This window comes from Sus scrofa, chromosome 4 (genome assembly GCF_000003025.6).
Source record: "Sus scrofa isolate TJ Tabasco breed Duroc chromosome 4, Sscrofa11.1, whole genome shotgun sequence".
Classification (NCBI taxonomy): domain Eukaryota; kingdom Metazoa; phylum Chordata; class Mammalia; order Artiodactyla; family Suidae; genus Sus; species Sus scrofa.
In genome coordinates, this window is record NC_010446.5 from 96163382 (window position 1) to 96186855 (window position 23474).

At 51.4% G+C, this 23474-nt stretch overlaps 2 protein-coding genes across 2 annotated transcripts; one reads left to right on the forward strand and one right to left on the reverse strand.

Annotated features, from left to right (window-relative positions):
- LOC110260465 (protein S100-A7-like) lies at positions 2178 to 4174 on the forward strand. Its single transcript, XM_021090793.1, has 2 exons — positions 2178 to 2329; positions 3937 to 4174. Exons 1-2 carry the CDS (start codon positions 2189 to 2191, stop codon positions 4099 to 4101), a joined length of 306 nt encoding a protein of 101 aa, XP_020946452.1. The 5' UTR covers positions 2178 to 2188; the 3' UTR covers positions 4102 to 4174.
- Positions 13337 to 15313, reverse strand: S100A7 (S100 calcium binding protein A7). Its single transcript, XM_021090794.1, has 2 exons — positions 15162 to 15313; positions 13337 to 13555 (listed from the first exon to the last, which is right to left on the reverse strand). Exons 1-2 carry the CDS (start codon positions 15300 to 15302, stop codon positions 13391 to 13393), a joined length of 306 nt encoding a protein of 101 aa, XP_020946453.1. The 5' UTR covers positions 15303 to 15313; the 3' UTR covers positions 13337 to 13390.

Sequence of the window (23474 nt, forward strand, 5' to 3'; positions counted from 1 at the left end):
TCAGAGTCAAGGGGCTGGGAGGCAACGTGGCCCAACCCCTTTCTGCGGGCTCCTTCCATGGCCATCCGCACCTCTGGACCCGGCCTGGAGGGCCCAGCACCCGGGGCTGCAGAGTGAACTCCAGAGGGGAGAGGTGACGTCCCCACTCAGGGCTCTGAGCCCCACTGTCCCTTCGGCTGCAGGTGACAGGGCTGAGCCCACCCCCCTCTGTGTGTTCCCTCCTCTGTCACTGTGGGTCCTGACACCTGTCTCCCTCCCAGGACCCCCCACCCCCTCCAGGATGTGAAGGTGGCAGTGACCCTGCTTCCTGGCCCCGGACCGTGAGTTCCCAGGGCACAGGCCTGAGGTTTCGCTGAAGGACTGAGGCTCAGGCTTTTCTGGGCTCACATCCTGACTGCGGTCCCCCCGCTGTAGGCGCTCACTTTACCTACATCCCGACGCGCCTATTTGCCACTCCTAACCCGTGGAGACAGTGGATCTTGGTCAGAGGCGGTGAGGATCACGCAGGCAGAGGCCACAGCGGGGCCCGTGGAGCCGGACACGTTGGCAGCTCTCAGCACGGGGCGGGGGTCGGGGCACTTTCAGCTCTCAGACCAAGTGTGTAGAGGCTCCGAGGGAACGGAAGTGGCCAGGCTGCCCTCACCCTCTTTAGGTCCAGAAACCCAGTTTCCGCTACCCCATCCCCTGAGCTGGGGTGACACCTGCCACGGGCCGCCCAGCCCCACATCAAGCTGGGCTCAGGAGAAGCTCTGCGGGAGGCTCCCTGGGAGGTGCAGGACCCAGTGACCTGGGATTGTGCCTGGAAATGCTGAGCACGCCCTCAAGGGTGCGGCCACCCACCTGAGCGGGGGCAGAGCTCCCGGGAGCAGGCGGCACCCACAGCCCCAGGGCTCCCAGCTGAGCCTTATAAAGGGACCGCTCTGGGCCCCAGAGCACAGCTCACTCAGCCTCCTCTTCAGGGACGTCCCCTCAGCTCAGGTGAGTCTCACTTGCCTCTGTGCCTTTTCCAGGAGGAGCGCACAGCCCAGTGAGGAGCAGCAGGGTGGCAGCTCTGGGAGGGGATTCAGGAGCCTGGGGGACCGTCGCAGCTCTGCCAGCTGCAGGGCCCCATCCGTCCAGCAAGCGGGCTGACCCGATGCCCCCCGTTCCTCCCTGGGCTCCTCGGTGACGCCTCTGGTAGAAAGGCTCCCAGGGGGCACCGAGGGCACCCCCTCCTCCTCTTCTTCTTTCTTCTCTGGATTCACCTGCCTGTCAGGCCCTGGGCTGCTGAGGACCCCACCCCCTCAGCCTTGGGGAGAGTGGGGGCCCCTGCCCAAGCCTGGAAGGCTCCCTAACCCCAGGCCTGGGATGCCCACTCACCATTGCTCTGGATCAACCCCCCACCCCCCCACAGGGACATGCTCAGTGACCCTCTGGACACATGGCTCAGCTCTGGTCTTGGCCAAGGGGACAGAAGGCCTTAGGTGGCTCCTCTTAGGGACAAAAGAACAGGACTCTTTCTCCCTCCCATGTCACCAGGAGGGGTTGGGGGTTGTCCTAGATGCCCAGGCCTGAAAACAAAGCCATTTCCATTTCCTGGAAGTTCTGGAAAGCCTGGGATGTGAGGGCTGCGCTGTCCGGCTCCTCCGGCTGGGGTCCAGGGCAGCCCAGACCTCTGACTGCTGGTGGGGAACCTGCTCCGGGAAGTCAGACCTTCCCTTTGCTTCACTGAGATCAAGCCTTGGAGACGTCAGAGAGCAGAGAGGCAGGCAGGGCGGATCAGCCCCAAGAACATGCACTTCTCACCCCTCCATCCCCGCATCCCCCCAACAGCCTAGGGCTTTCTGTCCATTTCAAACCCCAGGCTGACTCTGGTGCCCTGTCCCTCTTTCTGGCTCTCGGGGAGGGTCCAGCAAGACCTCCCCAGGGCTCAGGACGGGGTTGTGTGTCTACACGCATGCTGGGCAGCTTCCCCAGCCCACTTCCCCAGGAGCTTGCTTTGGGTCACTGCGGGCTCCGGGGCGCCTTCCCACTGCAGCCCAGGAGGGTCAGGCCAGAGCCGTGAGGCCCCTGCTCCCAGCCTCCCTTTCCTGCTGTCCGCCCACCCACCCACCCCCTCCCCGGGCGGGGGTGGGGGGGAGCCCCTCCCCTGGGGGAAGGACACCACCTGGCACTGTCTCTCTTTCTGGCAGCTGTTTCGAAAGCCAAGATGAGCACCACTCCGGCCGAGAAGTCCATGATGGACACGATCGACCTGTTCCACAAATTCACAGACGACAGTGACACCATGGACAAGGAGGGCCTGCTGAAGCTGCTGCAGGAGAATTTCCCCAACTTCCTCAGTGCCTGTGTGAGTTGGGATCCGCTTCCCCACGTTGCTTGAGTCCTGGCGTGGCTGAGGACCCTGTGCCCTGTGACCTGGGACAGGTCACTCTTATTCGCTGATCCTCCACGTTCTCGTCTGGGAAAGGGGCAGTGCGACTTCCTAGCCTGCCTTCTTACCGGGGTGCACAGATCGGGTACCTGTAGCCAAGTAGGAACATGTCTGGTAGACACGGTTGTTCGTAGGTGGTCAGAAAGGGCTCCGACTGGGGGGCAGGGAAGGGTCCCCTCTCACCTGTCACACCCCCTGCGTGAGCCTCAAGCCCTTGTGCTCTCCCATCAGGGTCCTTGAGATTCGAGGGAAGGTGATAGAAGTTCCATCGCTGACGGACAGAAGTGTTTTTTTGTTTTTGTTTTTTAAGAGGAGGGACCACAATTGTCTTCATGGATTTGTTTGGAAGTATAGTTGGTTCCCAATGTTCTAGTAGTTTCAAGGGTACGACATCGTGATTGGATGTGTTTACAGACCCGCCCCCCAATCGAGGGAATTATCAACTGTCGGCCACAGTTCCTGAGCTGTCCTTTCCCGGCTTGTGCCCTATTCATTTTATACCTGGTCGTTGGTGCCTCTGAATCCCCATTCCTCTCCCTGCTGGTGACCACCAGGCTGTTCCCTGGCTATATGCAGAATTTTTAAAAATAGCTTAATGAATTTTATTACATTTATGGGTGTACAACAACCATCACAACCAAATTTTACAGCATTTCCATGCCAAACCCCCAGCCCACCCCCCCACCCCCAACCTGTCTCCTTTGGAAACCATAAGTTTTTCAAAGTCCGTGAGTCAGTATCTGTTCTGCAAAGAAGTTCATTGTGTCCTTTTTTTTAGGTGCCACATGTCAGTGGTAGGTAGCATCGGATGGTGGTGTCTCATTGTCTGACTGACTTCACTTCGCTGTACATATGCAGAATGTCACTTCCTTCTTTACCAGGAAGCCCTCATTTGCAGACCTGGTTAAATCTGATCATTAGAATGTACTGAACTGATCACCAGCAGAAGGGGTTCCTAGGTGATGGAGAGACCAGGCCAGCAAGAAGTGGGAACTCAGAGTGTGTCAGGCTCTGCAGGTCACGAAGAAGACAGGAGAGGAGGGTTAGGCTGAAGAGGGCCAGGGTGGGGCTTCTTTCATTCACATATTTACACGGTTGATGTAGCGTGGCTTTCCCCTGTGTGTCCGTGTCAGGTGCACAGCGAGGTGATTCCCTCATGTGTCTGGGTCGGGCTTATTTTGAGTCCCAGGGTCGACCTCAGGAAGGTGGTGCCTTGGAGGGGGCTGGGGCCCTTGGAGGGGCTTGGGGAGTGGGGCTGGGGCTGGAGACCACCCTGGCAGCTCTCTGATCAAGGCAGCCCTGGGCAGAGCCCGCTCCCCATGGGACGTCTCGGGCCAGGGCCTGTCCCTGACCTGCAGGCTGATGTTCCTGTCCCCACGCCCACTTCCCCTCCTCTCACGGTCCCACCAGCCACATCCGTGCTGCCTCCAGGGCTCGCCTCCCTGTCTCTGCCTCCTCCTCTTCTGCCAGCCCGCAACCCTCTGGGGACTGAATTGGCTTTGTTTTTGTGTCTTTTCCCACAGGACAAAAATGGTGTCGATTACCTGGCTAATATCTTTGAGCAAAAGGACAAGAATAAGGACCAGAGGATTGAGTTTTCTGAGTTTCTGTCCTTGCTGGGGGACATAGCCACAGGTTACCACAAACACAGCCATCAAGAAGAACTCTGTCCTCCGGAACATCAGTGAGCCCAGAGCCCTTCAGAGAACCCAGGATACAATAAAATGTGCAAGATACAATAAAATGTCGTGTCCTCCCCGATGCTGGCCAATTTTCTTTACTTTTTGGCTGTGTCTGCTGGGGGGAGATGGGTTCTTCAGATTGTCTCCTCTCAGGCCTTAACTGCCCTCTCTAACTGGTTGTTCTCTGGATCTCTAAGAGTTGACCTTTAAATAAAGAGAAGGACTGACTTCCTTATGTTTTCCCACCAAGAGCCAGAGGACTGGTGTAGACTTGACCCCAACTAGATAAATTGAACAGAGCAGCCCTCACATCCCAGACTTTCCAAGCACCCGGCAACAATTCTGTTTCACAGACATTGTCACCTAAGACAAAACCTATCACTTTCCGATGCAGGAGAAAGATCCCCGCTATTTTGTCACGAAGGGGAGCCACCCAAGACCTTCTGTCAACATGACCAAGGCCAAGACCTGTGCAGATGAATGCTGAGCTATTTCCCCACTGAAGAGGGGCGGGGAGGGGGCGTCTTTGGTGGATCTGTCTCTTCCCCACGTGGGTGAGGAGACCTCACCAGACAAACAGTGAATGGGGGTCCCAGGCCTGGAGTTAGGGAGCCTTGAAGGCTTTGGCAGGGGTACCCACTCTTCCCCAAGGGTAGAGGCTGGAATAGTTACTGACAAGATTATATGATGTCTGGCATTTTCTTCAAAATAATTAGGAGTGGGATTGGTGGGGGGATATCACGACACAAGATGAACCACATACTGACCATCATGGAAGCAGGCAGTGGTACACAGGTATCTGTCCTACTGTTTTCTCTATTTCTTTCTTTTTGGCCACACCCTCAGCATGTGCAAGTTCCTGGGCCAGGGATCGAACCCACAGTAACCAGAGCCATGGCCATGACAATGCCGAGTTGTTAACTGCTAGGCCACCAAAGAACTGTTTTCCTTCATTTTTAATGTGTTTGAAAAATTCTGTAATAGAAAAATGAAGATGAGATGGAGTTCCTATCGTGGCTCAGCAGTTAACAAACCCGGCTAGCATCCATGAGGATGCAGATTCGATCCCTGGCCTCGCTCAGTGGGTTAAGGATGCAGCATTGCCGTAAGCTATGGTGTAGTTTGAAGATGCAGCTGAGATCCTGCGTTGCTGTGGCTGTGGTTAGGCCAGCAGCTACAGCTCCGATTGGACACCTAGCCTGGGAACCTCCATATGCCACAGGTGCGGCCCTAAAAAGACAAAAAAAAAAAAATGAAGAGAGTGAAATAAAGACATGTTCAGATATATAAAAACTGAAGGGGCTTGTCCCCACCAAACCCTCAAGAAACTTCAAAAGCAAATACTGAAGGAGAAAAATTACCATAAAAGGAAGATCTGAAACACAAAAACATGATGAATAATGAAAACAGCCAATAAGTGCCTAATCCTAGCTGAATATTTGTGAAAGTCAAAAATAATTTCTGAACTTCCCCATGTCATGTCTGGAGCACTGGGATGTAAGTTCAACCCCCTGCCTCACACAGTGGCTGCTCAGATCTGCCCCCTGGCCTAGGAACTCCATATGCCATGGGGTGGCCAAAAAAGAAAGAAAGAAAAGAAAAGAAATTACATAAAAATTAACATAAAAATTCTAAAATAATAATAATAACTTCTAAATAGGGGAGCTAATAAAAAGAGTTAAAAGGTTGGAAAAATAATAGCGTACAAACCAGAAGGGACATCTCTGAATTTCAAGAAATTCTTCACATTGTTCAGGAGGAGAGTAGAGATGTTGATTAGATCTAGTTCAGCTCATAGTCTATGCAAGTTAAAACTTTAAAGATAAGCACTAAAATTGTGTTTTCAAACCTATGAAAGAGAGGGATAAGAAATGGAAAAGCAACAAAGAAGCTAATCAAGAATTGACTATTTGTTGGAATTCCCACTGGGGCACAATCGATTCAGCAGTCTCTGGAGCACTGGAACATAGGTTCGATTCCCTGGCCAGGCACAGTGGGTTAAGGATCTGGCATGGCCCCACAGCTGCTTGGATCTCATCCTTGGCCAGGGTACTCCATGTGCCCCACGCCAGCTAAAAGAGAGAGAAGAAAATCTACATTCACAACCAGTGAGAAAGAAGAAAAATAACATGAATAACCAAAACAGTGGGGATAACAGTTTATTGGCCCCCAGAGGTCAACTAAGCTCAGGCTTCCGTGGAGACCTCTGGGCTGGGCTGGGTCAGAACTGGGCTTCTGACTCAGAACTAATTGTGTAAATCTATAGAAACCGTAGCAACACTGGAGAGAAACTCAGGGAAACTGATCTTCTCATCCTGGTTATTGTCTTCCTTTTTAAAGAATTCTTCTGGAGCTCCCTGGTGACTCAGTGGTAATGAACCCTACTAGTATCCAAAAGGATGTGGGTTCGATCCCTGGCCTTGCTCAGTGGGTTAAGGATCTGGTGTTGCCATGAGCTGTGGTATAGGTCTCAGATGTGGCGTAGGCAGGCAGCAGCAGCTCCAGTTCAACCCCTAGCCTGGGAACCTCCATATGCCACGGGTGTAGCCCTAAAAAGAAAAAAAAGATTCACCAAAATCCCCAGCTCTTTGGATTCCACTCTCAGTGACTTAATTTATTGAATTTATTGTGTTAAAAAGTTCAGCGTGCAACAGTGGTTTGATGAAGTGAGATTAATTAAGTGAGAAAAACTACTAGAATTTTAGGGCCACAATGCTTCACTTAACACTGATTTCTATTGTATGACTTCTACTCCTAGGGGTATATAAAGGGAAGCTACCAGAAGCAGCAGCAGACCCTCTAGAGGCCAGTCTAAAAGGGAAAATATTTGTTGCAGACTGAAGACACTTCAGGCCAAAAGACCATCCCCTGAGGCACTAGTCTGCACAGTGTGCTGATTATCTAAGAACAATTTTTTGTTTTGTTTTGTTTGTCTTTTATCTTTCTAGGGCTGCACCCATGGCATATGGAGGTTCCCAGGCTAGAGGTTAAATCAGAGCTGTAGCTGCCGGCCTGCACCACAGCCACAACAACGCTGGATCCGAGCTGTGTCTGCAACCTACACCACAGCTCATGGCAACGCCGGATCCTTAACCCACTGAGCAAGGCCAGGGATCGAATCCACAACCTTATGGTTCCTAGTCAGATTCGTTAACCACTGAGCCATGACGGGAACTCCCCTATTATGCTTTGTTGTTGTTGTTGTTGTTGTTGTTGTCTTTTTTTTTTTTAAGGGCCAAAGGTCAAATCGGAGCTATAGCTGCAGTCCCATGCCACAGCTATAGCAACTCAGGATCCAAGCTGTATCTTCGAGCTACACCTCAGCTCAAGGCAATGCCAGATCATTAACTCACTGAGCAGGGCCAGGGATAGAACCCACATCCTCATGGATGCTAGTCAGGCTTGTTACCTCTGAGCCAAGATGGGAACACCCTCTGTGCTTATTATATCCCCTTGCTCCCAGCCCTAGAACCCCCATTATTCTGGATGCATGCTGTGGCCCAACCAGAGCCCCGCTGGAGTCCAGGCTGGTTATCTTCAAGGTCATGGGATGCAAGTGGAGCCCAGAGGCTAATGAGGCATTTACTCATGGGACTGGTGGCCTGGACCGCTCTTTTCCCAGATCTAGCCAAGCTGAGGCCAGAATGCAGTGAATAAAGGTGCTGGAACAGGGGGATATTGCAAATGTGCAGGGATGGGCTGTGAGCCCCCTGGTGGCTCTCTTGCATCTTAAAGACACCTGATCCTCAAAAGCCAGGGGACACCACAAACCACAGGGTAGGGGTGGCTGAGGACAGAGACGGCTCTGGAAATCCTCGATTTGGATCTGTCCTCAGTTGCCTGTAAAGACATTCTCCCCAGGAATTCTGTGAATCTCTCCAGATATCACAGTGCCACCAAAAATCAGGGCAAAAAGGAAATGAGAGAAGTTCCCTTGTTGTGGCACAGCAAGTTAAGGATCTGGCATTGTCACTGAAGTGGCTTGGGTCACAGCTGTGGCGCTGGTTCAGTCCCTGGCCTGGGAGCTTCCACATGCCATGGGTACAGCCAAAAATGAAACAAGGAAAAGAGAGATTATCTAGTCCAGCTCCTCAGTGCCCAAAAGAGAATGCCAAGGCCCAGAGGGAAAAGAGGAATAACTTTTCCTGCCTCGCCCATAACGCCTGGACCAGGGGCGCAAAGCTGGGGCATCGTGCCTTAACCCTGGAAGAAGCTAAGAGGCAGCCACGAACTCCCCAGACCCTCAGGAAAGGCCCAGAGGAGGGGACAAGTGAGAGTTTTGCTCCTTTTTTACGCTCCTCGGATCTGGACTTGTTCCATCCGCTGCCCACGTGGCACAGCTGTGGGTGGGGACTCACACCCAGGACCCTGCCCAATCCCTGCCAAGCTGGCCTGCCAGGTGGTGACAGAGGTAAGGTGAGAGGGCTGCTGTGCCTCGGGAAAGAGAGCATTTAGGGATTTGCGGGTGGAACTAGAGTCTCCCATTACATATCCAGTGAGTCACTGGACTAACTTTCACTTACTGTCAATCAGGTAAGAGCTGCTGCCTTCAGTGACAGGTTGCTATTCTCCAGGTGGCCTGCTAAGAGCTTTGAATGCATCGTCTCATTTAATCATCAAACAACCCAGTGCTGTGGCTATCGTTATCCCAGTTAATTATGTTATCCCATGTCAAACTAAAGGTTTGTTTGTTTGTTTTTTAAATTTTTTTTTTTTTTTTTTGTCTTTTTGCCATTTCTTGGGCCGCTCTCTTGGCATATGGAGGTTCCCAGGCTAGGGGTCGAATCAGAGCTGTAGCTGCCAGCCTACACCACAGCCACAGCAACGTGAGATCCGAGGCATGTCTGCAAACTACACCACAGCTCACGGCAACGCCAGATCCTTAACCCACTGAGCAAGGGCAGGGACCGAACCTGAAACCTCATGGTTCCTAGTCGGATTCGTTAAACACTGCGCCACGACAGGAACTCCTGTTTTGTTTTGTTTTTTTAATTTTGCTTTTTAGGGCCCCACCCAAGGCATATGGAGGTTCCCAGGCTAGGGGTTGAATTGGAGCTGTAGCCGCTGGCCTACGCCACAGCCACAGCAACTTGGGATCTGAGCCGCATCTGTGACCGACACCACAGCTCACTGCAATGCTGGATCCTTAATCCACTGAGCAAGGCTAGGGATTGAACCTGCAACCTCATGGTTCCTAGTCTGATTCATTTTCACTGCACCATGATAAGAACTCTTTTTTTTTTTTTTTTAACTAAAGATTTAAATGAATCTCTCAAGAGTACCTCCTAGTAAATGGCAAAGCCAGGATTCAAACCCAAGACTGAAGGCTGTCTTCTAGGGCTGCAGACATCCTGAGTCTCCCTTCATCTCTGTGCTCAGCAAGTGTCTCTGCCCTGGGTCTGCCCCTCCTGAGCCCACCATCCAGGGCAAGTCCTGTGCACACAGACAGGTGATGGTGAGAATGACAGCAAAACAGCCAGGGCTCTGACACAGACAAAACCCCAGGACCTCTGTCCTGGCTGCTCTGCAGACCCCAAAGCCCGGACAGTGGGGAGGGTGCCTCTGTGGTCTCCTGGGCCCTGGTTCTCCTACACAGGCCACTCCAAAATGTCTCCTATGAAGAAAGCTCTTGTGTTACCTGGGGAAAACTGCTTTTACTGGAAATGTCTTGGAGAAGAAAGAGCCTGAGGGCCACCCGTCCCTCAGCCTCTGTGAAACATCTATCACAATGCTGAGAACAAACAACAGTGCTGAGGTTTTCACAGAGCAATACAAAGCTCAGGTGTAAATACACATGCTAGTACTTAGAAACAGATACCTCTCTTAATAAAGGAAGATGTATTAGCAAAAAAAAGAAAAAGTGCAATGCTGAATGAGAGGATAAACCAAAAAAAAAAAAAAAAAAAAAAAAAAAGGAGTTCCCTTAGTGGCTCAGCAGTAATGGATAGTATCCATGAGGACGAAGGTTCAATCCCTGGCCTCGCTCAGTGGGTTGAGGATCCGGCATTGTTGTGAGCTGTGATGTAGGTCACAGACTCGGCTTGGATCCCACATTGCTGTGGCTGTGGCATAGGCTGGCAGGTACAGCTCCAATTCAACCCCTAACGTAGGAACTTTCATATGCCACGAGAACGACCCAAAAAAGAAAAAAAAAAAGTATAAAATATGAAAGACTTGGAAGACAAGTGATTAGGTGCAACCAAAAAAATAAAATCAGTTCTTTCAGTAATACTGCCATGGATCTACACACATTTTAAATGTATTCAAATATTCTGTATTTTGCAACAGTTCTTTCCTTACTCATTATTCATGTTTCAACATGTCTCTTTTTTTGGCAGAGCCCACAGCACGTGGAAGTTCCCAGATCAGGGATCGAACCTGCACCACGGCAGTGACCTGAGCCACTGCAGTGACAACATCAGAGCCTCAATTGCTAGACCACCAGGGAACCCCTCATTATGTCCATTTTAATGTTTTTCTTTCATTTTTATAGCCTATCTTTTAAGCAAAATTGCTTTACCGCCAATTAGTTATGCAATGAAATATTGCGGCAAAGATGCTTACAACAAAAGTACCTAGAACCAGCCTCTCTATTGAGCTACCCAAGTTGCTGCTCCCTTCAGTTTGTCGGAAGAGCTGAAGCCATTTGGGAAAGACTCAGCTGACCCCACCTAAGATCTAATCATTGAAAATCTTGAAGTTGTGGCTCAGCAATAACAAACCCGACTAATATCCATGAAGACATGGGTTCAGTCCCTCCCCTCGCTTAGTGGGTTAAGGATCCAGCATTGCCATGAGCTGTAGGGTGTGGAGCTGCAGATGCAGCCTGGATCTGGCATTGCTGTGGTGTAAGTGTAGGCAGGCAGCTAAAGCTCTGATTTGACCCCTAGCCTGGGACATCCATATGCCACATGTATGGGCCTACAAAGCAAAAAAAAAAAAAAAAAAAAGGAAAGAAAGTAAATCTTTCAGGGTGAGGCCCAGAAACCTACACTTTAACAACATCCATAGGTGAATGCATGCAGGGAAGGAAAAAACAGTCTGAGAACCGGTGGCTTAGGTGATGCGCTCCATGAAGGAGGGACCAGTCTCATTAGGGCACAACGCTAAATGCTGTAGAGACTGCAAGCTGATCCAGTTCTCAGTCCCACAAGCCATCAATTGAAAGAGAGACTTGGTCCCATAAAGAAAGACCCTGCAACAGCACAGCAAGTATATATAGTAGTGACTCCCTCAGGTTTTGCCCAAAGGAGCCTGTGACCATTTGCTTCTGCCTGGCTGCTTAGGACTCCCTGGGTCTGTTCTCCAGGAGGCAAAAAAAGAATCACTTTCCTGGAAGGATAATGGATCCTGATCACCATGTAGGACTCTCACGACATAACAGGGGCAGGAAGGAATATTTCTGGCACTCAGGTGATCCACTGGGCTATTCCTCTGTCCAGTTTTAACTGTGAATGGGTAATAAAACCACCAAAGCTTGATAAGGGCATGGGAACCAGGAGCCCACATCCTTCAAGAATGATGGTCTGGGTCACCCTGCCTGGCAAGCCACCTCGACAGGCACAAGCACTGGCCCCTGGGAGAAAAATCTAGAAAGGGAGGTAGAGAAGGAAGAGAATGAATACACGTTGTGGCTTTACTATCAGCTGCGGCTGTGAGGGATTTAGGTAGGCCACTCCTCTGAAAATTGCCCCCAGAAATCATAGCTGTCTGGAAGTCGAGACACTCTTCCTGGAAGGAATGAACTTGACCTAAGAAACAAGCAGATCTGAGTGGGTCCAAGGGGTGGACTGCCATAGATGTGGTGGTGCCCCATCCGAATCTCTGTTGCCTGGAAAGTGCGCCCATCACCCAGCTCCCATCAGTGTTGGCTGCGAATAGGTCACAACGACATCATTCTCCAAGACCTGCTTTGGCTCCAAAGGATCCTCCAGGCCCAGGAATGCCTAGAATCCTATGCCTCCCCCCTGGGGATGGCCTGCAGTCAATGACTACCTGAGAAAGGGGAACAAAAGCTGGGCCTCTTTGCTTTAAGGTGGGACAGCGCTCATTTCATTCCTGCTCCAGAGCTCCCCATGGAATCAGACTGAAGCTAAGGGAAGCGGAGCGCACGTCTTTGTCCAGTTTCTCCCCCTGTCCTATGCTGTTCCCCTCACTCCCTGTCAAGGTTCACCTGACAGCACTCCCTCAATAAACACACAAGAAGCCCCATCTTAGTTTCTACTTCGAGGAAATCTGGCCTCAGATGGCTCACTTACTTCACCTATGTTTTCCCGGTGAGATAGAAAAGGTGACTAGAACCCAATGCCTAAGCCCTCTATGCATCAGAAGTGTGTGCACATCTGGAGTTCTCTTGTGGTGCAGCCAGTTAAGGATCTGGCATTGTCGCTGCAGGACCTCAGGTCACTGCTGTGGCTTGGGTTTGAACCCTTGCCCGGGAATCTCCACATGCCATGGGTATGGCCAAATGGAAGAAAAGTGTGCAAATCTGGCAAGAAAAGAAAATAAATCTTATGGCAGCATGGCATGAGCCTCAAGGTGGGGGCAGGTTGTAGGCGTATGGGGGATAGTAAAGAAAAGGTCAGAAAATGGCACTGGGAATGCAGACACATGCTGACTCTGTCCTTTGGTCTGAAGGGTTTGAAGGGCTTAAAACTGGAGAGAATTTGCAACCCAAAGTGGAGAGGATACAGAAAATGGGCATTGGGCAGTGTTGGGGGCGGGGGGCAGCCATTGCATCACTTTTATTCCTGCATCTTCATTTCCCAGCATGGCACCTGGCTCACGAACCATGTGCTCCCAGCCAGCCCCTTCGTCTGGTGCAGGGATGTTAGCATCTACCCCAAATGCCCACCCCCTAAGCATTGACCAGAACCATCTGGGCCCTAGATGGCATTTAGAAACCATATTTGAAAGGAAGATGACAAAGTCTGTCACTCTCATGAAAGTCGTCTAGCACCAACGGCCCACCTGGGCCCGCAAGACCCCAGATGAGAGGTCTAGCTTGTAACCTGAACAAAACCTCAACTAGCTGCTTACAACACTCAATCCCAGGTACAAGGCACACAGGTGAATCCCAAGGTCCAACAGAAAAGAGTGACCGAGTCAGGTCTCAGGGCACTGTAAGGAACTCTCTGGGAAGGTTTTTGCATCTAGTGGAGAATCTACAAGCGGGTAACTGGCAGCTGTACATTTTGTCTGAGATGCACACATCAAAGAAAAGGAAGCACTAACACAAATGTCTAACCAGAAAAGACACTTTATTGTATCTTGAGTTCTCTGGAGGGCTCTGGGCTCACTGATGTCCCGGAGGACAGAGTTCTTGTTGATGGCTGTGTTTGTGGTAGCCCGTGGCTATGTCCCCCAGCAAGGACAGAAACTCAGAAAACTCAATCCTCTGGTCCTTATTCTTGTCCTTTTGCTCAAAGATATTAGCCAGGTAATCGACACCATTTTTGTCCTGTGGGAAAAGACACAAAAACAAAGCCAATTCAGTCCCCAGAGGGTTGCGGGCTGGCAGAAGAGGAGGAGGCAGAGACAGGGAGGCGAGCCCTGGAGGCAGCACGGATGCGGCTGGTGGGACCGTGAGAGGAGGGGAAGTGGGCGTGGGGACAGGAACATCAGCCTGCAGGTCAGGGACAGGCCCTGGCCCGAGACGTCCCATGGGGAGCGGGCTCTGCCCAGGGCTGCCTTGATCAGAGAGCTGCCGGGGTGGTCTCCAGCCCCAGCCCCACTCCCCAAGCCCCTCCAAGGGCCCCAGCCCCCTCCAAGGCACCACCTTCCTGAGGTCGACCCTGGGACTCAAAATAAGCCCGACCCAGACACATGAGGGAATCACCTCGCTGTGCACCTGACACGGACACACAGGGGAAAGCCACGCTACATCAACCGTGTAAATATGTGAATGAAAGAAGCCCCACCCTGGCCCTCTTCAGCCTAACCCTCCTCTCCTGTCTTCTTCGTGACCTGCAGAGCCTGACACACTCTGAGTTCCCACTTCTTGCTGGCCTGGTCTCTCCATCACCTAGGAACCCCTTCTGCTGGTGATCAGTTCAGTACATTCTAATGATCAGATTTAACCAGGTCTGCAAATGAGGGCTTCCTGGTAAAGAAGGAAGTGACATTCTGCATATGTACAGCGAAGTGAAGTCAGTCAGACAATGAGACACCACCATCCGATGCTACCTACCACTGACATGTGGCACCTAAAAAAAAGGACACAATGAACTTCTTTGCAGAACAGATACTGACTCACGGACTTTGAAAAACTTATGGTTTCCAAAGGAGACAGGTTGGGGGTGGGGGGGTGGGCTGGGGGTTTGGCATGGAAATGCTGTAAAATTTGGTTGTGATGGTTGTTGTACACCCATAAATGTAATAAAATTCATTAAGCTATTTTTAAAAATTCTGCATATAGCCAGGGAACAGCCTGGTGGTCACCAGCAGGGAGAGGGATGGGGATTCAGAGGCACCAACGACCAGGTATAAAACGAATAGGGCACAAGCCGGGAAAGGACAGCTCAGGAACTGTGGCCGACAGTTGATAATTCCCTCGATTGGGGGGGGGTCTGTAAACACATCCAATCACGATGTCGTACCCTTGAAACTACTAGAACATTGGGAACCAACTATACTTCCAAACAAATCCATGAAGACAATTGTGGTCCCTCCTCTTAAAAAACAAAAACAAAAAAACACTTCTGTCCGTCAGCGATGGAACTTCTATCACCTTCCCTCGAATCTCAAGGACCCTGATGGGAGAGCACAAGGGCTTGAGGCTCACGCAGGGGGTGTGACAGGTGAGAGGGGACCCTTCCCTGCCCCCCAGTCGGAGCCCTTTCTGACCACCTACGAACAACCGTGTCTACCAGACATGTTCCTACTTGGCTACAGGTACCCGATCTGTGCACCCCGGTAAGAAGGCAGGCTAGGAAGTCCCACCGCCCCTTTCCCAGACGAGAACGTGGAGGATCAGCGAATAAGAGTGACCTGTCCCAGGTCACAGGGCACAGGGTCCTCAGCCACGCCAGGGCTCAAGCGATGTGGGGAAGCGGATCCCAACTCACACAGGCACTGAGGAAGTTGGGGAAATTCTCCTGCAGCAGCTTCAGCAGGCCCTCCTTGTCCATGGTGTCACTGTCGTCTGTGAATTTGTGGAACAGGTCGATCGTGTCCATCATGGACTTCTCGGCCGGAGTGGTGCTCATCTTGGCTTTCGAAACAGCTGCCAGAAAGAGAGACAGTGCCAGGTGGTGTCCTTCCCCCAGGGGAGGGGCTCCCCCCCACCCCCGCCCGGGGAGGGGGTGGGTGGGTGGGCGGACAGCAGGAAAGGGAGGCTGGGAGCAGGGGCCTCACGGCTCTGGCCTGACCCTCCTGGGCTGCAGTGGGAAGGCGCCCCGGAGCCCGCAGTGACCCAAAGCAAGCTCCTGAGGAAATGGGCTGGGGGAGCTGCCCAGCATGCGTGTAGGCACACAGCCCCGTCCTGAGCCCTGGGGAGGTCTTGCTGGACCCTCCCCGAGAGCCAGAAAGAGGGACAGGGCACCAGAGTCAGCCTGGGGTTTGAAATGGACAGAAAGCCCTAGGCTGTTGGGGGGATGCGGGGATGGAGGGGTGAGAAGTGCATGTTCTTGGGGCTGATCCGCCCTGCCTGCCTCTCTGCTCTCTGACGTCTCCAAGGCTTGATCTCAGTGAAGCAAAGGGAAGGTCTGACTTCCCGGAGCAGGTTCCCCACCAGCAGTCAGAGGTCTGGGCTGCCCTGGACCCCAGCCGGAGGAGCCGGACAGCGCAGCCCTCACATCCCAGGCTTTCCAGAACTTCCAGGAAATGGAAATGGCTTTGTTTTCAGGCCTGGGCATCTAGGACAACCCCCAACCCCTCCTGGTGACATGGGAGGGAGAAAGAGTCCTGTTCTTTTGTCCCTAAGAGGAGCCACCTAAGGCCTTCTGTCCCCTTGGCCAAGACCAGAGCTGAGCCATGTGTCCAGAGGGTCACTGAGCATGTCCCTGTGGGGGGGTGGGGGGTTGATCCAGAGCAATGGTGAGTGGGCATCCCAGGCCTGGGGTTAGGGAGCCTTCCAGGCTTGGGCAGGGGCCCCCACTCTCCCCAAGGCTGAGGGGGTGGGGTCCTCAGCAGCCCAGGGCCTGACAGGCAGGTGAATCCAGAGAAGAAAGAAGAAGAGGAGGAGGGGGTGCCCTCGGTGCCCCCTGGGAGCCTTTCTACCAGAGGCGTCACCGAGGAGCCCAGGGAGGAACGGGGGGCATCGGGTCAGCCCGCTTGCTGGACGGATGGGGCCCTGCAGCTGGCAGAGCTGCGACGGTCCCCCAGGCTCCTGAATCCCCTCCCAGAGCTGCCACCCTGCTGCTCCTCACTGGGCTGTGCGCTCCTCCTGGAAAAGGCACAGAGGCAGGTGAGACTCACCTGAGCTGAGGGGACGTCCCTGAAGAGGAGGCTGAGTGAGCTGTGCTCTGGGGCCCAGAGCGGTCCCTTTATAAGGCTCAGCTGGGAGCCCTGGGGCTGTGGGTGCCGCCTGCTCCCGGGAGCTCTGCCCCCGCTCAGGTGGGTGGCCACACCCTTGAGGGCATGCTCAGCATTTCCAGGCACAATCCCAGGTCACTGGGTCCTGCACCTCCCAGGGAGCCTCCCGCAGAGCTTCTCCTGAGCCCAGCTTGATGTGGGGCTGGGCGGCCCGTGGCAGGTGTCACCCCAGCTCAGGGGATGGGGTAGCGGAAACTGGGTTTCTGGACCTAAAGAGGGTGAGGGCAGCCTGGCCACTTCCGTTCCCTCGGAGCCTCTACACACTTGGTCTGAGAGCTGAAAGTGCCCCGACCCCCGCCCCGTGCTGAGAGCTGCCAACGTGTCCGGCTCCACGGGCCCCGCTGTGGCCTCTGCCTGCGTGATCCTCACCGCCTCTGACCAAGATCCACTGTCTCCACGGGTTAGGAGTGGCAAATAGGCGCGTCGGGATGTAGGTAAAGTGAGCGCCTACAGCGGGGGGACCGCAGTCAGGATGTGAGCCCAGAAAAGCCTGAGCCTCAGTCCTTCAGCGAAACCTCAGGCCTGTGCCCTGGGAACTCACGGTCCGGGGCCAGGAAGCAGGGTCACTGCCACCTTCACATCCTGGAGGGGGTGGGGGGTCCTGGGAGGGAGACAGGTGTCAGGACCCACAGTGACAGAGGAGGGAACACACAGAGGGGGGTGGGCTCAGCCCTGTCACCTGCAGCCGAAGGGACAGTGGGGCTCAGAGCCCCGAGTGGGGACGTTACCTCTCCCCTCTGGAGTTCACTCTGCAGCCCCGGGTGCTGGGCCCTCCAGGCGGGGTCCAGAGGTGCGGATGGCCATGGAAGGAGCCCGCAGAAAGGGGTTGGGCCACGTTGCCTCCCGGCCCCTTGACTCTGACTTCCCCCAGGTCTTCAAGGGCCTTCCTCCTTCCTCCATGCAAAACAGCGTGCTCAGGAGTCGGAGGCCCTGCTCTGGCCTCTCCTGTGCCCCACCCTGCCGCAGAGAGGCTGGTCCAGGAGCGGGAACCAGGAGCCTGGAGGCAGGCTGAGGCCTGGGGGCCTCCGGGGAGCCACCCTGCTGACTCTCTGTTCCCCTTAGACTGTCCTCCCATGGAGTGAGGGGTCGGGTTCCGGCTTTGGTGGCCCTGGGCCCGGCCCCTCCCTCCCACCCACCCAGCCTCCCCGTCCCCATCCTGTCCGCATTTCCAGCACACACCCCCTGATTCACTGATTTAATCTCTTCTCAGCCCTGCTGAAACCCTCCCTGGAAGGATGCAACTGACTCTTCGGGCGGGAGAAGTGGGACTGAGTTCCCAGTTAAGCCCAGTCATAGCTTGGGAAGTTTGAACCCTGCCAAAGTACTTCAAATTCATTGGTAATTTTTACAATAAATTTTCCTTTTGTCCGATCCTTGGCCTCCGTTTCAGGAGCTGAGCGCTTCATAAGCTTCAGGTCCTGATCTCTGGCAGGTTCCCTGTCTTCTTTCATTTATCTGTTTCTTTTCCTCTAATCTGCATTCCCCGTCCTCTCCCCCCAGAAGCCTCGAGTTGTTCTGTGTATAGGTAAGCATTGTTGCCAACATGACTAGTTATTTTGGTCCATGGACTGTGACAGGTTTTATTTTTACATAGGCCAAGCTTACAGAAATGCATGGCAAACGAAAATGTATGTACAGGAGTTCCCCCTATGGCACAACGGGATTGGGGGCCTGTCTGGAGTGCTGGGACCCAGGCCCTGCACAGTGGGGTAAGGATCCCGTGTTGCTGCGGCTTCAGTGTAGGTGCAGCCGCAGCTCTGGTCTGACCCCTGGCCCAGGAACTCCATGTGCCCTGGGGCAGCCAAGAGGGAAAACATAATGGACACGCAGCCCAATAAATGCTCTCTACCACCTCTGCCCATCACCCAGGTCGAAAGGGACCAGTGGCGACACCCCCTCACCCACTGCCCTTCTCTGTCCTCCCAAGAAAACCACCACTTGGACTCTCACGATAAGGCTCCCTTTTGTTTGCTTTGTATTTTCCCACTTAAGCATATGTCTGTAGACACTGTAGTTTTGCCTCATTTCTTTCTGAATTTGCACGAGTGGAAAGAGTCTTCTGTAGCTACATTCTTTAGCTCAAGAGGAACGTTGTAAGCCTTATCCATGTTTGTTAGAGAGTGTCCTGTGTTTTTTCATTGCTGTAAAATATTCCTTCGTGTGAATGTGCCCGTGATTTCTAATATTTCTGCTTCAAAGCCCACATGTTGTTCATTTTCTTGTCTTCCTTCTTGAGTGGTTTCCCGCTCAGATGGCCAGGGACTTTGACCTGTGGCCTCATCTTGTCCCAGGGTATCAGCCCCCTTGTCTGGTGAATGTGTGTGGAAGGGGCCCAGGGCAGCCCTGGTTGTGCCTGTGCTGGGTGTTTGGGGAACGAGGAGAGGATGAGCCTCAGGACACAGAGCCGGGGTCCCAGGGACCATCTTTGGATCAAAACTGTTTGCTGTGAAAGAGATCAGGGTTTGCAACCATTCTCGGCAGCCCATCGCAGCCCAGCATCGCCCTTAGCATTGACTTCCATCCAGAGGACTACAGAGAAGCTTCCAGTGCCTCAGCCAAAAAGCCTTTGGAACCCAAGGGCTGCCCATCCAGGTCAAACGCAGCTTGAACCTCTGTGAGGCTTTGGGTGTCTGGAAAGGAAGATTGTTCTGTTCACCCATCCAGGCAATGAGGAAAATAGCCATCAAGAACCACTATCTGGAGTTCCCGTCGTGGCTCAGTGGTTAACGAACCCAAGTAGCATCCATGAGGATGCGGGTTTGAACCCTGGCCTTGGGCAGTGGGTTAAGGATCTGGCGTTGTCGTGAGCTGTGGGGTGGGTCACAGATGTGTCTTGCATCCTGTGTTGCTGTGGCTGTGGTGTAGGCTGCTGGCTACGGGTCCGATTGGACCCTTAGCCTGGGAACCTCCCCGTGCCATAGTTGTGGCCCCAATAAGACAAAAATAAAATAAAAAAATAAAATAAAAATAAAGTAACAGAAAAAGATCCACTATCTGTGAACAAGCTCTGTGCTTCCCTGAGGTGGAAGCAGAGATGATTGGTCCCCTGTGTGAGTGGACAACAGAGCAGACCCAGGCACTGAGCCTTGGAGGGCAAGGGGCAGACCCAAATCACCAGCCTGACATGGAGCCACAGAGGAGAAGACCCAAGAAAAATACGGATCTGGGCAAAAACCCAGGCTCTTCTGTGAGGATCAGAGCTGGCCTGTTGCCTCCAGGAAAACTGGCTGTGTTCTACCAACTTCCCAGAGCATGGCGGCCCTGCCCAGATTTCCCATCAGAACCCTGGGGCCTCCCAGTGCGCTCTCCACCCAGGCCACCTCACCCTGAACCTTTGCCCCATCACAAGCCCCAAGGGGCCAGGGTGAAAGGGATGGGAGACTCTGGGTTAGAACAGAGATGAAGGGCTTGCTGCACTCCGGGAACGGTGGCTGTGGGTGTCTGGAAAGGATGATTGGATTTGTGCACGCATCTGGGCATTATGACATAATTTCTAGTAATTGGAGTTCTTGTTGTGGCTCCGTGGAAACAAAGCCAGCTAGTATCTGTGAGGACTCGGGTTTGATCCTTGGCCCTGCTCAGTAGGTTTTGTATCCACCAGTGCTGTGAGCTGTGGTGTAGGTTGCAGACATGGCATGGATCTGGCATTGCTGTAGCTGTGGCATAGGCTGGCAGCTGCAGCTCCAATTTGACTCCAGCCTGAGAATTTCCCTACGCCATGGATAGGGCCATAAAAAGAACAAAAAAGGAAGGAAGAGAAAAACAGTTAATAATAAAAACAAAAAACAAACAAAAAGCCCTTTCCATTTATGAACAATCTGCACCAAGCATTGTGCTAGCCTTAAATTTCCTAAAATGGAAACTTAGGTTATTGAGAGTTTCCAGTGTTAAAAATTACCCTCTGAGCCTTGCTTTTGCTGCATCCCAAAATGATATTTTGATAAGTTGTATTTTCCTTTTCCTTCAGTTCAAAATATTTTTTATTTTCTCTTGATGTATCTTCTTTGACCCACATATTACTTAGAAATGTGTTATTTGATCTGTAAAAATGTTGACGTTTTCCACCTATCTTTTTATTATTGATTTTTATTTTATTTCCCCTGTGGTCTGAAAGCCTATATTGCAGGTTTATCTTCTTTTAAATTGGCCAAGATATTCTTTTGGTCTCTTTGACAGTGCCTTGGTTATGGCAGCTATGACAATAAAGCTTAATTAACATCTAGTACTGTAAATTCTCCAACTCTTTCCTTCTCTGTAATTGTTTTGGCTTTTCTTAGGTTTTTTGCCATGTATTTTTTAAAATTAGCTTGTCAATTTCTGCAAAAATCCTGGCTAGAATTTTGATGGAGAAGGCTCTGAATCTATAGATCGCTTTGGGAAGAGCTGAGAACTCTACAATAGCAGGCTTCTAATCCATGAATATGACATCTCTTTTGTGGTGTCCCATCCCATTTCGTGCAAAACCCCAGTTTGCAAAGTCCTCCTTGCCCTGGCTCTGCTCGCCTCTCAGACCTTACCTCCTCTCTCTCTCTGCTCTTCATGTACATTGTTCCATCTCCTCTCTCTGTCCCTTGAACGCATCAAGCTGGCTCCCACCTGAGTGTGCCTTTGTATCGGTCCTCTTCTGTCACTGCAGGGCACCTCCCCTGGTGATAATACCTCTTATTCAGAAGTAAGGGAATGGGATGGTTCATGTACAGCATGGAGATGATAATTAACAATACCATACTCTATACTTGTAGTCTAAGAGGACAGATCTTGGAATTCCTTCGTGGCGCAGCAAGTAAAATATCCCGCATTATCACTGCAGCAGCCCAGACTGCTGCTCTGGTGCTGGTTCAGTCCTTGGCCTGGGAACTTCCACATGCCACAGGTGTAGCCAAAACAAACAAACAAAAAAACCGCTGCAAAAAAAGGGGATAGATTTTAAGTCTTTTCAAAACACACATACACATAAAATGGTAACTATGTGAGTGATGCATGTGTTAATTTCCTTATGGCGATCATTTCACAAAGTATATGATATTAAAACATCAAGTTGAATACCTTAAATGTATACAATTTTAATATGTCAATGATATCTCATCTCAATAAAGCTTTTTTTTTCTTTTTTCTTTTTAGGGCTACATCCATGGCATATGGAGGTTCCCAGGCTAAGGGGCAAATTGGATCTGTAGCCGTCGGCCTATGCCACAGCCACAGCAATGCAGGATTCAAGCTGCATCTGTGACCTACACCACAACTCACAGCAACGCTGGATCCTTAACCCACTGAATGAAGCCAGGGATGGAAACTTCGTCCTTGTGGATGCTAGTCAGATTCGTTAACCACTGAGCTACTATGGGAACTCCTTTTTTTTTTTTTTTCTTTTTTCTTTTTCTTTTTTTTAAAACAGGCTCGATAGAGCTAGACAGCTGGGTTTGAGTTACGTCTCTGCATTTCCTAGCTAAGCCACTTTGAGCACATTCCTTACCTTGTTGTTCTTTGGGTTCCTGATCAGCAACTGTTCTAAAGATGAATGGATGTATGCAAAGTCCATGGGGCAGTATTTGGCACAGAGGAAGCACCTTTTAAGTTATTTTTATACTTTTAGTTATTTTCTCAGTCTCGGGAAACCTCTCAAGCTTACAGAAGGCATTCCCTGTACTCTGATACTATTCTAATTTTCTACATGGTAGAGAAATTAAGTTACCAAGAAAATACAATTATATCACACTTCTGTTCTCTTTCATCCTAAATATTCCCCTTAAGGATTCTTTTTTTTTTTTTTTTTGTCTTTTTGTCTTTTGTTGTTGTTGTTGCTATTTCTTGGGCCGCTCCCACGGCATATGGAGGTTCCCAGGCCAGGGGTTGAATCGGAGCTGTAGCCACCGGCCTACGCCAGAGCCACAGCAACGCGGGATCCGAGCCGCGTCTGCAACCTACACCACAGCTCATGGCAACGCCGGATCTTTAACCCACTGAGCAAGGCCAGGGACCGAACCCGCAACCTCATGGTTCCTAGTCGGATTCGTTAACCACTGTGCCACGACGGGAACTCCCCCTTAAGGATTCTTTAGCCCATCCCATGTTTCAGATACCAGTTGCTGATATCACTGACTATGATATCAGTTTGCTCTAATTATAAAGATAAAATAGCCCTATAAAATATAGAGGAAATAGAATGAGAACTGGCAAAAATCCCAAATGGAGCCTCAATATTTAACCTGTATAACCTGATTCATCATGTTGGGTATTAAAGTAGCCATATTTCTTTACTTTTTAAAGGAGCTTTTTTTTCAAGTTCTCTCACATCCCTGACCTGCACAACCCTATCCCCAGCAAGAAATCTAAAACACTTCTCTTGAGGTCTTCACCGATCCTTGAACTGTCTAAACCCCTGGAGGCTTCAAGGCCTCTAAGGGTGAGTTCTTTCTCAAGTTAATGGAGTCCTCTGCTGCAGTGACCACTGGTTGCCACAAGGTGTCGTTTTCAAAGACTAGTCTTCACAACTAGAAAGACCTTGAAGGCTGGGATATCTGCAAATGTTGGGGCTGTGTCCTGGTGGGGATGCCTGACTGGCACCAAACTTGTTTTTTTCTAAGTGCCCTACCTTGAAGTTCTGTCTAGGTGTCTGTACCTCCAGACTATGAACTTCTAGAAGGCAGAATGTTATCTTATTCATTCATTCATTCTTTTTGGCCATTCCTTTGGCATGTGGAAGTTCCTGGGCCAGGGATCGAACTCCTGCTACAGTAACAACCCAAGCCACTGCAATGACATGCTGGATCCTTAACTTACTGTGCTGCAAGAGAACTCTAATTTATTTATTTATTTATTTACCTACTTTAGGACTACACCCATGG

Coding starts and splice junctions, on each gene's coding strand:
- LOC110260465 (XM_021090793.1), top strand. CDS start 2,189: ATGAGCACCACTCCGGCCGAGAAGTCCATGATGGACACGATCGACCTG. Junction 2,330..3,936: donor CCAACTTCCTCAGTGCCTGT/GTGAGTTGGGAT, acceptor CTTTTCCCACAG/GACAAAAATGGTGTCGATTA.
- S100A7 (XM_021090794.1), bottom strand. CDS start 15,302: ATGAGCACCACTCCGGCCGAGAAGTCCATGATGGACACGATCGACCTG. Junction 13,556..15,161: donor CCAACTTCCTCAGTGCCTGT/GTGAGTTGGGAT, acceptor CTTTTCCCACAG/GACAAAAATGGTGTCGATTA.